Source organism: Notolepis coatsorum (assembly GCF_963971535.1).
Source record: "Notolepis coatsorum genome assembly, chromosome: 4".
Classification (NCBI taxonomy): domain Eukaryota; kingdom Metazoa; phylum Chordata; class Actinopteri; order Aulopiformes; family Paralepididae; genus Notolepis; species Notolepis coatsorum.
In genome coordinates, this window is record NC_140168.1 from 162,085,581 (window position 1) to 162,101,029 (window position 15,449).

Sequence of the window (15,449 nt, forward strand, 5' to 3'; positions counted from 1 at the left end):
AATAATAATAATAATAATAATAATAATAATAATAATAATAATAATAATAATAATAATAATAATAATAATAATAATAATAATAATAATACTAATAAATAATAATAATAATAATAATAATAATAATAATAATAATAATAATAATAATAATAATAATAATAATAATAATAATAATAATAATAATAATAATAATAAATAATATATGCTTCTTAGCAGACTTCTTAGCTTAACATGCAGGGAACTAATGGGATAACTGGGGATGTTGTTTGCTCCTGACAAGAGTCTCAAAGTCTGGGGTGATGGTAGACAAAGCAACTCTGAGGTCATGCTCAATGTCCAATCTGTTCCTCTGCTTTGTCGTCAGCTGGACCAGAGCTGAGAAGCCACTTTCACAAAGATAGGTAGTAAAAAAAAAAAAAAAAAAAAAACGTGAACATTTATTTTACTTTTTTATTTTAATTTTTTTTTCACACATCCGCAACCCACTTTTGGGTCGCGACCCACCAGTTGAGAAACACTGCTTTAGAACACCATCGAGTATGTCCAAATTCGCACAAAATGATCCCGGCTACTGGAGGGAGTGTGGGGAGAAGAATGCTGACCATAAACATATTTTCTTTACATGTAAAAAAAAATACAAATCTACTGGTCAGATATTTTAGACATAATGGAACAGATGTTTGAGGAAGTGGGTATAGAAAAACATTATATACTCTTAGGAACACGCCCCAAAAACCTACAAAAAGAAGAACTATACCTTTTTTTTTATTTTGAGAGCTGCAGCACTTAAACAAATTACAAGAGCTTGGAAAAAACTTGAACCCCCGAAAGTAAACAAATGGTTAGAAACTGTAGAGGACATATATAGTATGGAAAAGGTAACCTACAAAATCAATAAGAATGAAAATATGCTGGGAAAACTATGGAGGGGTACTAGATGCCAGACAGATCAGTCTTTGAGGAAGATTTTAAGTAACATGAAACAGTGATGTCTTGATCTACTGCTCAATTGTTGGGGAACACCCCTTAGGCCTACAGCTACACCTACAATGAAAATTCAAGCCTTTTTACTTATTATTATTATTTTATTTTTATTTAAAAAAAATTTGCTTGGTTTTTTTTTCTATACATTTTTATTTATTTGCTATTATTATTGTTGTTGTTATTTTTCTTGTGTGTGTATGTGGGGACGAGTATGGATGGATGCGTATATGCGTATGTACATTTGTGTGTGTATGTACGTATGTAAATATGGATATGTGCAGTTATGTATGTGGGTACACATACTATACCTAAATGTAAAATGACTTTCTTTGACACAATAAAGTATATAAAAAAAAAGGTATTGTCTTGTTTAGTTTAGCAGCTAACATGCTTTTCACTCACATTGTTACAGAGTCTTGGAAGTGCGTGCCTGCATAGTCACAATTATTATCATATTTTCTATCGCTATTCATTGGAGCACACCGATGTGATTGTGAAGGAAGGGTCCACTGGGTTTACAACACAAGACAAAATTAGAGCAACATGGCATGTGGCACAATTATTGTTTTATCTTATTTGAATGTCCTGAGAATGATTACATGCACACATCCATATTGTGGATACTATCTAATATCCTGGTTAATATGCATCTTCATATCCTGATTACCAATAAGGCAGTATACAATCCCTGTCTCCTGAGCCGTTCAGCCATTGTGTAGTGTGATGTGTGCCTGATGCCAGTGTATGGCAGCCATTGAGAGGTAGTACAATTTAATTTTCTCCTACTAAACTGACTTTCTAAATGAAAAATATTTTGTAATTTTTCTGGCAGTGTATTATTTCTTGCCCTAAACATAATTAACATAGTTTGAAAGTTAACCATGTCTTCCGCACGGGCGGAAGAGGTTAATAGCTAATTCTACTCATTTGGGGGCCATCTGTCACAGAAACATGAAATGATTCAAATGATGATGCAACCCTGAGAGGGCTGGGGCTTCCTCGCGTTCTGCATCTGCACCTTCAACGTGTCAATCTCCTTTTGCAACTGTAGTGCTTTCGTCTCGAAACCTTGCTTGCGGAATCTCGCCATCTCCTGAAACAAAATGTAAAGGGCATGTGAAAAAAATCACCAAATTACAAAGTTTACATAATAATAATAATAATAATAATAATAATAATAATAATAATAATAATAATAATAATAATAATAATAATAATAATAACAACTGTATTTATATAGCACCTTTCATACATGGATTACAGATCAAAGTGCTTCACAGCAAATAGCATAAAATGAACATAGGCATACAATTTGCATACAGTCGTGTATAAAAAGACAATAAAAGTAGTGCAATGTTGTAGGTGATGAAATCACTGCGCCCAGGCAGCAGTGGTTCGGCACAAAATAGTTCAGAGTATATATCTGCTTAAAAAACGAAAATGTCAAATTTATTTATATATATACCGGTATATATTTCTCCACGTGGTAAATACACAGGTCACAACATGTTTACAGGAAAGTTTTGGAGTTGTATTTGGACTGTTGGGAACTAGGCTACACTGGCACACCTACTTACAGTGAATGACGCTAAGCTAGGCTAACGATGAAGCTGTTCCCTAAGCCTAATGCATGCACAGAGAAGAAAAAGCTTGTCTAACTCCAGGGTAGATGGCAAATAAGCTAATTTCCCAAAAAGTTGGAGTGTTCCAACCCTCTAGAGTCTGAGCTCATGAGCTCCTCCTCCCTAAGAATTTTCACTATTTTTTTAATAATGAAACTACAGGTTCATACCTTCAAAATAAGCCATCAATTGTAAAATTCGAGCCGATTGTTACCTGTTAAGCCTTAATGTCCCCCTATAGGGGGACCCTGCTTTTCTTTATCATAAATCGATCAATAGAGACCGTATTAGATCCCCAATTATCATATCATTGGAAAGCCACACTGATTGACTACAACCCTGTGCAAAGATTTTCGAGATCGCCAAATGATTGACGGAGCTAGAGCCCCGGGAGTCAGGGGTGGTAATGTGTACTTTTGCGTACTTTGGGGCACGCCTCACATATCGGCATGTAACTCGAGAAGCGCTGAACGGATTTTGTCACCTGAAATGGCAATCGACAGGCAACGAATAGGGCTTTAATTATATATATATATATTGTATTAAAAGAAATGCACACCCGAGCCACTAGAGGTCGGCAAAGAATCGTCCACATGTGGGCCCTTGGATGTTAAGAGGTTAATGTTTTTAAATATCTTTTTTGTAGCCAAGAGTAAAGACCATAACCCTATCAAAAACAGTAGTCAAAGTGTATATTTTCATTTTTACCGATGTTTTATACGATTTATCGGAAATACGAATTTATCGGAAGATGCTAATTATCGTAAAAAGCCATTGGAAAGAGGAGCATTTTCCCTATCCATAGATGTATGATTTGGCCATAATAAGGTCAAGGTCAAGTTCAAGGTCAAATATGAATTTATAATTAAAATCGATTATCATTAATTACTGTATCTACAAATCCTTCTGTTTAATCATCTTCCCGCGGTTCATTTGCTTAGATTTTTTGTACACATGATCTCAATAAGGTGGTGAATGAGCTGAGTGAGCATTTTCTCGTGCCCCGCAGATTTAACATGATCAAAGATGCAAAAATCATAAATCATAATTTATATTCTCCTTTTCTTCATTACAATTTACTCAGCCTAGTAACAGACACAATATTTCTGACACTGGAAATACATACCCCCAGGTCCCTAGATGTTCCTAGATACCAAGAACATGCAAATTGACCTTGCAGAAGTGGAGCAATCTTCCATTTACTTAGGCATGTACCTTTAGGCGAAATACGGCTTACAGCTTAACAGGTTCAATGTCCTATGAAACATTCTGGTAAAATCCAAGTCGCAGCACAGCGGTTTGAAAGGATTCAGTGAATTCAGCAATTTGATAAGAGAACTACACTCCCTCCCAGAATGCAATGTGATCAATGTCACTAGACCAATTCACACCTGGAACAAAGACCCAGTTTCTAGTCTGTTGTTCCTTTGTTATTCCAATGACTGGGCCCAGGCGGCCCTACAGTGACACACACTTTGATTCGATGCCATGTACACACGCTAGAGAGAGAGAGAGAGAAAGAAAGAAAGAAAGAAAGAAAGAAAGAAAGAAAGAATGGGGCGGCTACGTGGCGCAGTGGGCAAGGCGCTCGCAACGAATGCTGGAGACTGGGCTCGAACAGGATGCCTCCTGTTCGAGCCCCGCTCTCCACATTGCTTTCAGTTTGGCTGGTCGTCCACAGTAATACACATTGGCCGTATTACGGGGAGGGAAACTGAAGGGTGGGGATTGGGCGTTGTGGACAGCGACTCATACAGGTCGGACTCATACAGGTCGGTTGGTGCGCCTGCGCAGTAGAATCAAGAAGCGACGAGGGCGGGGCCCCTCCAAAGCCCAGACCCCCGACGCTGAAAGATCGAGCCGCGCAGGTGAAAAGATGCGACGGCTGTTACCTCGAGTATCGGAGAGGACTCGTGCTATGTATGACTTAGTCCACATTGCAGCCGGCTTGTGGGAGGCAAGAAACAACGTTCGAAGACAGGGGAGGGTTGAATTGGACGATATGAAAATTGGGATGGGAGAAAAATTGAAAAATGGGATAAAAAGTGGATAAAAAAAAAGAAAGAAAGAATGAATGAAAGAGAAGATACAGAGATATAGACAGAGAGAGAGACATTTATAATAATAATAATAATTATTATTATTATTAAATAGAATAATTTCCTATTGGCTTGCCGTGGTAGTCAGTGATACTGCTGTCATTCTGTGTTCAGGCATCCACTGAGTAAATTAATTGCCTACTGCCCCTGTAACAACTTATAGGCTTTGTAAGTTTCAGTTTCACTTGTAGAGAGGATTTAACTGCACGTGAAGACAGATGACATGTTACACAATGGCATTTGGATTTATCAATATTTTGGATTTAAACACAGTAGCAGTTCAACTGGAGAGGAGCTCAGATGATCAGTCCAGAAAAGTATGTAGGCTATTGCTTTCAGCTGTGAGAGAATGTCCGCGGGTCCGCACGCAGGAAATAGTTGGCGTGTGTGTTGGTGACACACACATACACAACGACTGCAAAAAGTCGAGTCCTGTGGATATTATTGCAAGAGATAATTCATACATATTATGAAAAGCCAATCTGTTGTTTAGAATTTGGATGGGGGTAGCGAGTCTCTGATACCTCTGTGGGGTCTAACACATTTTCACAGTGCACACACCGATCTGTGTGTGTGTGCGCGCGTGCGTGTATGTGCGTTTCGTGACGCGATGTAGTTCTCTGGCAAACGGAGATAATTACAATCATACCATCTGGCAAGAATTAAACATATTTACAAGTCATATTAAGTTTAGCAAGTAAGGAGACATAACATCTCAAAGCACTCGAAAATGTAATTTTTCTATTTTTACCGATTTCTGAAAAGAGGTACTTTCTGAGCATTTGGGAGAAATTATAAATCCTTTTGTTCTCCGCCGACGGGTGCAAACAGGACTTTGGACTCCCAAGTAGGGATGGGAATTGATAAGATTTTATCGATACGATTCCATTATCGATTCTGCTTATCGATCTGATTCTTTATCGATTCCCTTATCGATCCCTGATAAATTTATAATTTAAATAAGTACATTGGAAATGCAACAGAACTAAGCTGGTTAGAATAACAACATGCAACTTGACATTTCTGATTGTCATTTATTGTTGAGCCCCCATGTCAGAAAAATACAAAAACTGTAAAAAAATTTAATTAACTATAGCTATACACTTAAATAAAATAATGTATTTGAGATTCTCTTATTATTTATTTTAATTTTAATTTTATTATTAAACTAATTTCATCTATTGAATAACGACCTGTTGAATGTAACTACAGTTCAATATCTTAAACTAATTTAATCTATTGAACCGTAGTTGCATTCAATAGGTTGTTATTCCGCTGACTTCTCTGTCTCTGGTCTTTCAGAAACCAGCGCACACACACACACACACACTGTCACACACACAGAGCTCCCTCCCCGGTCCCCGCTCGCCCCTGTCCTGTAAGGCAGTGGTTCCCAAAGTCGGGGTCGCGACCCAAAATTTGTCAGGCCACTGAACTTAGAAGCAGGCCAGGACAGTGTTTCTAATTGTATTCTAAAATTCTATTCTATTGTATTCTAAAATGTGACTATATGGTTTTATATTAACTTAATAAATAAACAAAAACGAAAAATCTACTTATTTCAACGAACATTTCAAACTAAATAACAGATTATGCACATAAAACGCTGAAAACAACCGAAGCAACAATAGTATTTTAATGAGGCTATTATTATTATCATTATTATTTTGCAACAAGTTAGCCCTCTCATAAATAGCACATAAATGAATAACTAACTTGAACTAACTTAATAGGATTGAAGTGATATTTGGCTTAAAAAATCGGTCGCCTGGCAAAAAAAAAAAGCCTGACGATGTGCATTGGGCCGCGGCTCTCTGACGCCTTATTTTCTGGGTCCTGGCTTGAAAAGTTTGGGAACCCCTGCTGTAAGGTATTGGCTCGTGTTGCTACACGGACATGTTTGTATGTTGCACGGTACTTCCTGATAGGGATGCTCGATATTACCGATACCGATATACCGATATTGTCCAACTCTTAATTTCCGATACCGATATCAACCGATACATGCAGGGTTTTCCCCCCCAAAAAATTTAATAATTTCAGGTCATTAACATTACATATCTCTTGTTGTGGAATTAACACAACATTATGCATACTTTTGACAATAAATAAAATCAAATAAATAAAAAAAATTGAAAACCGATACCGATATTTTCCGATATCACATTTTAATGCTGATATCGGCCGATAATATCGGTAGGCCGATAATATCGGACATCCCTACTTCCTGACTTACCTACTAGTAAATAGTCAACGTGATCATCACACGCTCTCCGTCTCTTATTATATGTGAACTAAAGAGTACAAGGTGTACATAACACCCCCCACCTTTTTTTTTTGTACCTGTACTACCTGCTGTCAGCTGTTATCTCTCTGTGTGTGTATTAGCTTGGTTAGCTAGCGTTAGCTCCATTGCTGTTAAATTAAATGAATGACTCGGTTCTAAAGCATTCGAGTAGTTTTCAATCACTGCACTTAGAAACAGTCAACCAGCGGGAGCATTTCGGGAGCATATGACCAAAACCCAGGCAAATTCGAGCCCTTAAGGAATCAAATAGTCTGCCATGGCTACATGCGTGGCGCTAACGTTATTGTTTTGAAATGCGCAACTGTCAGAAAAACCTGGCAGCGATAAGAGGAATCGATAGTCACGGAAGCATGCGATTCCAGTAATCGGACCATTACCCACTATGTTACCTGTTTATTGCACAATGTTGTTTTATTGGATTATATTATATGTTGTACTACTGTATTGCACATCGTTGCGGGCAAGACCACCCGCATTTCATTGTATACTTGTATGCCGTGACAAATAAAACTCTTGACTTGACTTGACTTGATTAGGGAACCGGTTTTCGATTCCCATCCCTACTCCCAAGGGTTAAGTATCTAAAGTAAAAGTACACATTCTACATGACATCTGTGTATCCATTGACCTCTATAGGTCATGTTAAAGGATCTGGCCGGTACTGCACCTTCGGAGTCCCAGTATGCCTTTTACAGGCAACATACAGCTCCCTGACATTGAATAGGGTATTAAAATCGAATAAAATGTGAAAGTATTTTAAAAAAATTTATTTTACCTTTATTTTACCAGGTAGTCACTTGAGATCAAAGATCTCTTTTTCGGCCATACAATCTTCATACATTTTTTACATAAAGTACAAGTAGCTCGAAAATTTTCAGTAATTTAAAGTAAAAATACTTGGTTACTTTCCACCACTGCCTATTTGGCTCGTGAACAGATATGACATTTCTCGAAGGTCTACCTGGTCTTTGGCCTCCATAACTCTCTGGAACTCTGCCATGGATTCCTTCCTCTCCTTCTCCATCTTCTCCATCAGCTGCCTGAGGTTCTCGTCATGGGCATTCCGCTGGTCGGCCGCCTGCCTCTGCTGCTCCAGCAGGCTCTCCTCCATGACACGCTTCTCCTGCTCCATCCTCTCACTTTTCGCCTTCAACTCTGCAGAGTGACATGTGTGTGGGAGCGGGAAGGAAGGAAGGAAGTAAGTTAGGAAGGAAGGAAGGAAGGAAGGAAGGAAGGAAGGAAGGAAGGAAGGAAGGAAGGAAGGAAGGAAGGAAGGAAGGAAGGAAGGAAAGAAGGAAGGAAAGAAGGAAGGAAGGAAGGAAGGAAGGAAGGAAGGAAGGAAGGAAGGAAGGAAGGAAGGAAGGAAGGAAGGAAGGAAGGAAGGAAGGAAGGAAGGAAGAAATATAAAGAAAGAGAAAGAACATAAGAAAGGGAAAGAAAGAAAGAAAGAAAGAAAGAAAGAAAGAAAGAAAGAAAGAAAGAAGGATAACGAAAGTAAGAGAAAGAAAGAAAGAAAAGAAAGAAAGAAAGAAAGAAAGAAAGATAACGAAAGTAAGAGAAAGAAAGAAAGAAAGAAAGAAAGAAAGAAAGAAAGAAAGAAAGAAAGAAAGAAAGAAAGAAAGAAAGAAAGAAAGAAAGAAAGAAAGAAAGAAAGAAAGAAAGAAAGAAAGAAAGAAAGAAAGAAAGAAAGAAAGAAAGAAAGATAAAGAAAGAAAGAAAGAAAGAAAGAAAGAAAGAAAGAAAGAAAGAAAGAAAGAAAGAAAGAAAGAAAGAAAGAAAGAAAGAAAGAAAGAAAGAAAGAAAGAAAGAAAGAAAGAAAGAGAAAGAAAGAAAGGAGAAAGAAAGAAAGAAAGAGAGAAAGAAAGATTAGATTTTTAAGAACCTTTATTTCCAATAAATAAAAGGACATTTTTCCATTTGTCAATCAAACAAATTCATACATAGACACTATTTAAATCCTCACAGAAACAAGGGGTTAAAACAGAGCTGTTTATCAACAACCGAACAAAGAGCTTCATTGAAGCACCAACGCGTCAAAAAAACCTCAAAATCAGTCATGAGTAAATACAACCGAAAATCTACTGTAATTCGAGCTCGTACCAAAGCCTTAGGGTGTTTTCACACCTGTAGTTCGTTTGCTTTGTTCCGATTCAGGGGCTATTATGATACAATTGTTGCACTTGATTCTTAGTTCGTTTGTGTTCACACGGCTGTGTTCACACGGACCAAAACAAACGCATGCGCGAGCAAACTATCACTCATTGGTCAGATTTTGGGGTGTGCCCCCCCCCCCCCCCCAACCCTGAATCTCCGCGTTACATTGAAATCGGGGAGGAGAGAGCGGGGGAGCAAATGAATGAATGTGGATGAGAGCCGTGATGTAAGTGGTTGCAGATACGGCTGTGGGGGTGCTGGAGACATGATCGAATAGTCTTTTATGCGCCTCAATCTCCTGAACACGGCGCAAGCCATTCCTAATCGATCAGAACTAAATCGGCAGCGAAAAAGCCCATTTTAAAGCACCTATTATTACCCATGCACATGCGCAGATTGCCCACAGAGTCTGGAGACGCGAGATGACGCACGAATGAATGTGGACTGTTCCATCAGAGGGGGGAGCTTCGGTGGCCAGTGTCCTTTCAGCCGACCAGGATAATGAAACAATGATCCCACTAAATGGCCAGAAGCGTCTTATGGCGACATCTACAATTACCTCATTGAGTCTCCAGGTAGACTAATGTTTATATTTAAATGCAGCGGTCTGTAGCCACTCACATTACCACCGAAGCTCCCCGATGGAACAGTCCACATTCATTCTCTCGGTGAGAGAGAGAGGGAGAGAGAGAGTCAGTTGAGATGGAGAGAGAGAGAGGAGGTGTTGTCTCGCACGGTGCAGCTGTTGCAGCGTCACTACAGTCACTAAACTTTCTGTACACTTGTGTGCTCCAGCATCTGACGAATGTGATCGTCTGCCCAAATATCAACGAGCATTCTCACAGCATACGAGTCGCGTCGGGTTCGTTTGGAACTGCGCCGAGACCACCCTCTCTAGGTGGTCTCGGTCCGCTTGTTTTGTTCCGCAACAGAATGTGATTGCTGTGTTCATATATGCCCAACTGAACCGAAATAGCGGGTAAACGCTCCAGGTTTCGGATCAACAGCTCCAAACGAGCCAGATGTGAAAACGCCCTTAAACAATGGCAACAACTCCCCACCTGAACCATATTTTTTTTTTTTTTTTTACTTTCTTTTATTTTGTGTCATAATGAACATCACATTGCATTAATCATACAGTATAATATACTTGATTCACATAGTCAATGACATTTGTTACTCAGGCTCTTCCCTCTTATTCAATTTGTTTTCAAGGTATTCAGCGTAATCAAAATAAGCTGTATAATCCGAGTACGCCTCTTAAACAACCCAGTGGGGAGGGATTTTTACAATATTTTTTTTATGATTTTTTGTAGGATAAGAAACGAAAAAATAAATAGAAAAATAAATTTAGCAAAAGGAAAAAAAATACTTTAACAGAAAAAAAAAGAACAACAAAAAAAGAAAAAAAGAGAGAGAGGGCGTCAGGAGGGTCAGACTCATGCTAGTGTATCTCCAGGTACAAGGTTACAAGTGACCATCTCTGCATAAACATATCTTTTTTCAGTTGCAATTGTGCAGTCATTTCTTCCATTGTATACATCTGTCTCAGTCTCTTGGTCCATTGTTTGATTGTCGGTGGTTGATTTTGTAGCCACGCCATAGTTATCATTTTCCTTGCTATTAACAGTATCACTCTCAAGATGTATAACGTATCTCCATAGTATGTGCCTTTCGGTATACATCCCAAGATATAGTACGATGGATTCAGAGGTAAGTCAAGATCTAGAATGGTTTTAATCTCATTTTTGATATTCACCCAAAATGTCTGCACCCTTGGACAGTCCCAGAAAATATGTGTATGATCTCCGATCATTCCACATCCTCTCCAACATAGTGGTGAGGACCCACCAGCAAATCCGGAGAGAACTTGAGGAGTCCTAAAGTACCTGACCTTGACCTTCCAGTCAAACTCCTTCCACATTGGGCTATTTGTGATTTTATGATTGCTTGAATGGCTGTCCTCCCATTCTTCATTTTCTATGATCACATTAGCTTCCAACTCCCATTTTTCTTTAATATAGGTGGTGTCTCCTGGATCGTCTAGTTGTAACATGTTGTAAATATTGGATATCTGCTTTCTTTCCATCAAGTTTTTTTCTATTGTGTTAATAAAGTACCGCTCCACATTTGTTGGTGGTCTCTTAATTGCTTCCCACTCACTGTGAGTCATTACATAGTGTCTTATTTGAAAGTATCTAAACATGTCTTTCGAAGGTAGATCAAAACATTGCTGTAGCTGTGCAAACGATTTAAAACAGTCTCCTTCCATTAATTGATTGATAGTAACCAGGCCCAAATCCGCCCATTTTTTAAAACCCCCATCCTCCATAGCTGGCCGGAATTCTGTATTGTCTGCTATTGGCATGGCCCTAGATATTGATCGTGGACCTCCCCCCTTTTTCCTTACACTTTCCCATACCTTTAATGTATTTGTAATCCATTTGTTACCAATCTTAATTTTTTTCCAGTATGCTTTCCCCAGGAATATTATGGATCTGAGAGGAGTCTTTGGAATTGAGTTTTGCTCAATCTGTACCCATCCTGAATCTAGGTCCTTTTGTATCCAATGCACAAGTATGCGTAATTGAGCTGCCCAGTAGTAGTTTCTTAGGTTTGGTAGACCAAGACCACCCTTGTTCTTTGGCAAACATAGTGTTTTAAGCCTTACTCTAGGTTTTTTCCTCTGCCAGATAAATTTGGATAGGAGTTTATCTAACCTTTTAAAGGTAGTGGCAGGTATTGGTATAGGTAGAGACTGGAAGAGAAAAATAAGTCTAGGTAGCACATTCATTCAAATTGATTCTATTCTTCCCACTAGGGAGAGAGGTAAAATGTCCCATCTGGCCATGTCTGATTTGATTTGTACAATCAACTTTTCGTAGTTTGCTTGATATAACTGATTGCTGCTGGGAGTCAGAATGATTCCTAAATACCTGAATCCGTCTCTAGCCCAATGGAAGGGTGCTATACTATTCAGATGTGTTGGCCATGTTCCCACTATCATCATGGCTTCTGATTTGGTCTCATTTATCTTATAACCCGACAGTTCGCCGTAATTTCTTAAATCCATCATTATGTTTGGAATTGATTCTAAAGGGTTTTTGATATAAAGTAAAATGTCATCAGCAAATAGCGAGATCTTGTGTGTAATGCCTTTTTGGTCATCTATTCCCTGTATCTGAGGGTTTGATCTAATCATCTCCGCTAGTGGCTCTATGCCAATCGCGAATAGTAACGGAGACAAAACGTCTCCTTGGCGTGTCCCTCTCTGTATGTCAAAGAAGTGAGAGCAGTGACCATTCACCCTTACTCTAGACTTAGGATTTTTATATAAACATTTTATCCATTCTATAAATGTGTTATTGAATCCCATACCTTTCAATGTTAGTTCAAGGTACAGCCAATCAACTCTATCAAATGCCTTCTCGGCATCTAAGCCGAGAAGCATTGATGGTTCTTTTCGAGATCCAGCCACTGTTTGCAGATTTAAAGTTCTTCTGATGTTTCTGGTCTGGGTGTATCAGTTTTGTTATATGTTTCTGTATTCTTTTTTTAAGTATAGATGTCAATATCTTGAAATCGTTGCAAAGGAGACTTATGGGCCTATAGGAACTACATCTTGTGGGGTCTTTACCTTCTTTATGTATTACCGAGACAATAGCTTCTGACCAGCTTCCTGGTGGATCTCTCTCAGATAGGGCATAGTTATAAACTACACTTAATACTGGTGTTAATTGTTCAGTGAAATGTTTATAAAATTCATTTGAAAACCCATCTGTACCTGGTGATTTATTGTTCTTAAGCATCTGAATAGTTTCCCCTATCTCCTTCTCCGTAATAGGGGAGGTTAGCTCATCCGCCTCATCTGGGGATAGTTTAGAAAGTTTAAGGTTATCTAAGAAGTTGTTGATTTTTTCTTTCTTGTTTTCCAATTGCTGTGCTTTGTAGAGGTCGGTATAGTAATCTGCAAATGCATTAGCAATTTCTTGCGTTTGCATTACTTCCATGTGTGTGCTGGGGTGTTTAATCTTTGGAACTATCCGACTTGACTGTATTTTGTGGAGCTGGAATGACAGTAGCTTGCTTGCCCTATTTCCCATCTCATAGTAATTCCTACCAGCAAATCTAAGGGCTCCTTCCGCTTTGTATGTCAACAGGTCATCTAGTTTTTGTTTGCAGGTTAGTAGAGCTTTTAAATCTTCTTCATCTCTGTTCAGTTGAACCATATTCAATTTGATTTTTCCGACTTTTGTAAATTGACAATTTTGCCTGTCCCACTACAAAATTCAACAGCTCCCATTTCATTGCATTTGTCCTTTTATAACCAGCACCAAAAATAAAAGCAGTTTTACTCCAACTCTCCCCACATTTGACGAACACAGATTCTACAACCTCAAAAAGTAATTCAATTATTTTACACTCCAAGAAACAGTGGAAAATAGACTCTGGTTCTTGACAAAAAGGACAGTTGTTAGATACTGTTGGATTTAACTTTGAGACAAAGCTATTGACTGCCACTGCTCCCTTCAGTATCCGCCACTGCAAGTCTCCTGACCTCTTGTTCAGTGGTGCTTTATAAAACACCCTCCACACTGGTTTACAGTCCTCCTGCACATTTAATTTCTCTCTCCACACAGTGTCTGCTTTCCCACTCAGCATTCTTTTGTTTAGAGCGTGCACACAGTATTTATACATCGCCTTCCCACTCAACATGTACAAGTCTGTAGATCCATCATTTTTGTAATCCAACAAAGGTCTCATCAGTCCAGTTTGATCTATTTGGGGACTCAGTTCAGGAAAAGGATCTCTTGCATCAGGAATGTCTGTTCCACTTAGATATTCCCGTAACATGTCCCACTCCTGATTACTCAGTCTCTCAGTCCACGCATTCAAAAAGTTCCTGGTTTGGCGACCCGACCTCAGACCCATCAGAGAGGACACGTGTTCTGTGTTACAAAGTCCGGGCCCCGCTGCATCCACTATTTGTTTCAGCTTTACTGCCCCAGCTGAAACTAAACGCTGGGTAAGACCAATCCTGCTTTCATTCTGAATGTCCAATCGGGCCCCATAGATTAAAGGCTCCTCCAATAGCCAAAACAGTGAACTTGTGGGTTCCGTTCTGCTCCATTTAAACAGCATCCATGTTTTAAAAAGTCCTTGATAAAATGGAGTCAAATCACATAAACGTATAAAATGACAATCCAACAAAAACAAAGACACATCAAATTTCAAACCTTGTATTCCCCTTAAAATGGTGCTCATTACCGGTTTCCATACCACATCCTCATCCCTTCCTGCAATATAGCGCTGGATGAATTGTAACCTGAAACCCGCTTTCCTACTCTCCAAGTGAATCAGTCCCTGCCCTCCCTCCTCTTTCGGCAGGTAGAGCACACTCTGTGGGACCCAATGCAAACGATCCCAGAAGAAATTTACCATGATGGACTGTAGTTTTGATAATAGCCCAGCAGGGGGCTCCATACATTGCAATTTGTGCCAAAGTTTTGATGCCACCAAGTTATTAATTATCAATACTCTTCCTCTGTACGACATATGTGGTAAAAGCCACCTCCACTTTGCCAAACTCCCCTCCACCTTCTCCACCATTCCCTCCAAATTCAGCTTTACAGTCTGGTCGTCTCCTAAATACACTCCCAAGTATTTTAGACCTCCCCTCTTCCAGCTTAAACCTCCTGGCAGCTTAGGGAGACCTACAGACCAACTCCCAACTGCTAAAGCCTCACTCTTTTCCCAATTTACTTTTGCAGCTGAGATTTTACCAAAAGTTTCAACAATACAGCCTAACCTGTTTACATCCTCCTGACTCCTTATAATGACAATAATATCATCCGCATATGCAGACAAATTAAAATATGCATTCAAATCAGGTAAAAACATCCCATCAATACATGAACGGATATTGTGCAGCATTGGTTCAATAGCAAGTGTGTAAAGCATGCCAGACATCGAACATCCTTGCCTTATGCCCCGAGTGGTTTTGAAAGGTTTACACAATCCACCATTAATTTTCAGCACACTCTCAGCGTTCTCATACAAAACCATAATCTTAGCAATGAAACCAGGGCTGAGGCAGAACCTCTCTAAGACCTTCCACAGGTAACGGTGCTCAACCCGGTCAAATGCCTTTTCTTGATCCAAAGATACCAGACCAACATTTATGCCTAATGAATCAGAGACTTCCAAAAGATCCCGAATCAGTGACACATTGCCAACAATAGACCTGCCGGGCACACAGTATGTTTGTGTTTTGTGGACGACCTG

At 39.1% G+C, this 15,449-nt stretch overlaps 1 protein-coding gene across 1 annotated transcript in view; it reads right to left on the reverse strand.

The window, feature by feature from the left end:
• Positions 1–278: 278 nt before the first annotated feature.
• LOC311227353 (guanylate-binding protein 7-like) overlaps positions 279–15,449 on the reverse strand; it is a 94,039-nt gene continuing 78,868 nt past the window's right edge. Inside the window, exons 10-11 of the mRNA XM_084312969.1 lie at positions 7,972–8,165; positions 279–2,074 (exon numbers count right to left, since the gene is read on the reverse strand). Of these exons, the coding sequence (XP_084169095.1) occupies positions 1,943–2,074; positions 7,972–8,165 (326 nt within the window). The 3' untranslated portion in view covers positions 279–1,942. The remainder of the gene's footprint in view (positions 2,075–7,971; positions 8,166–15,449) is intronic.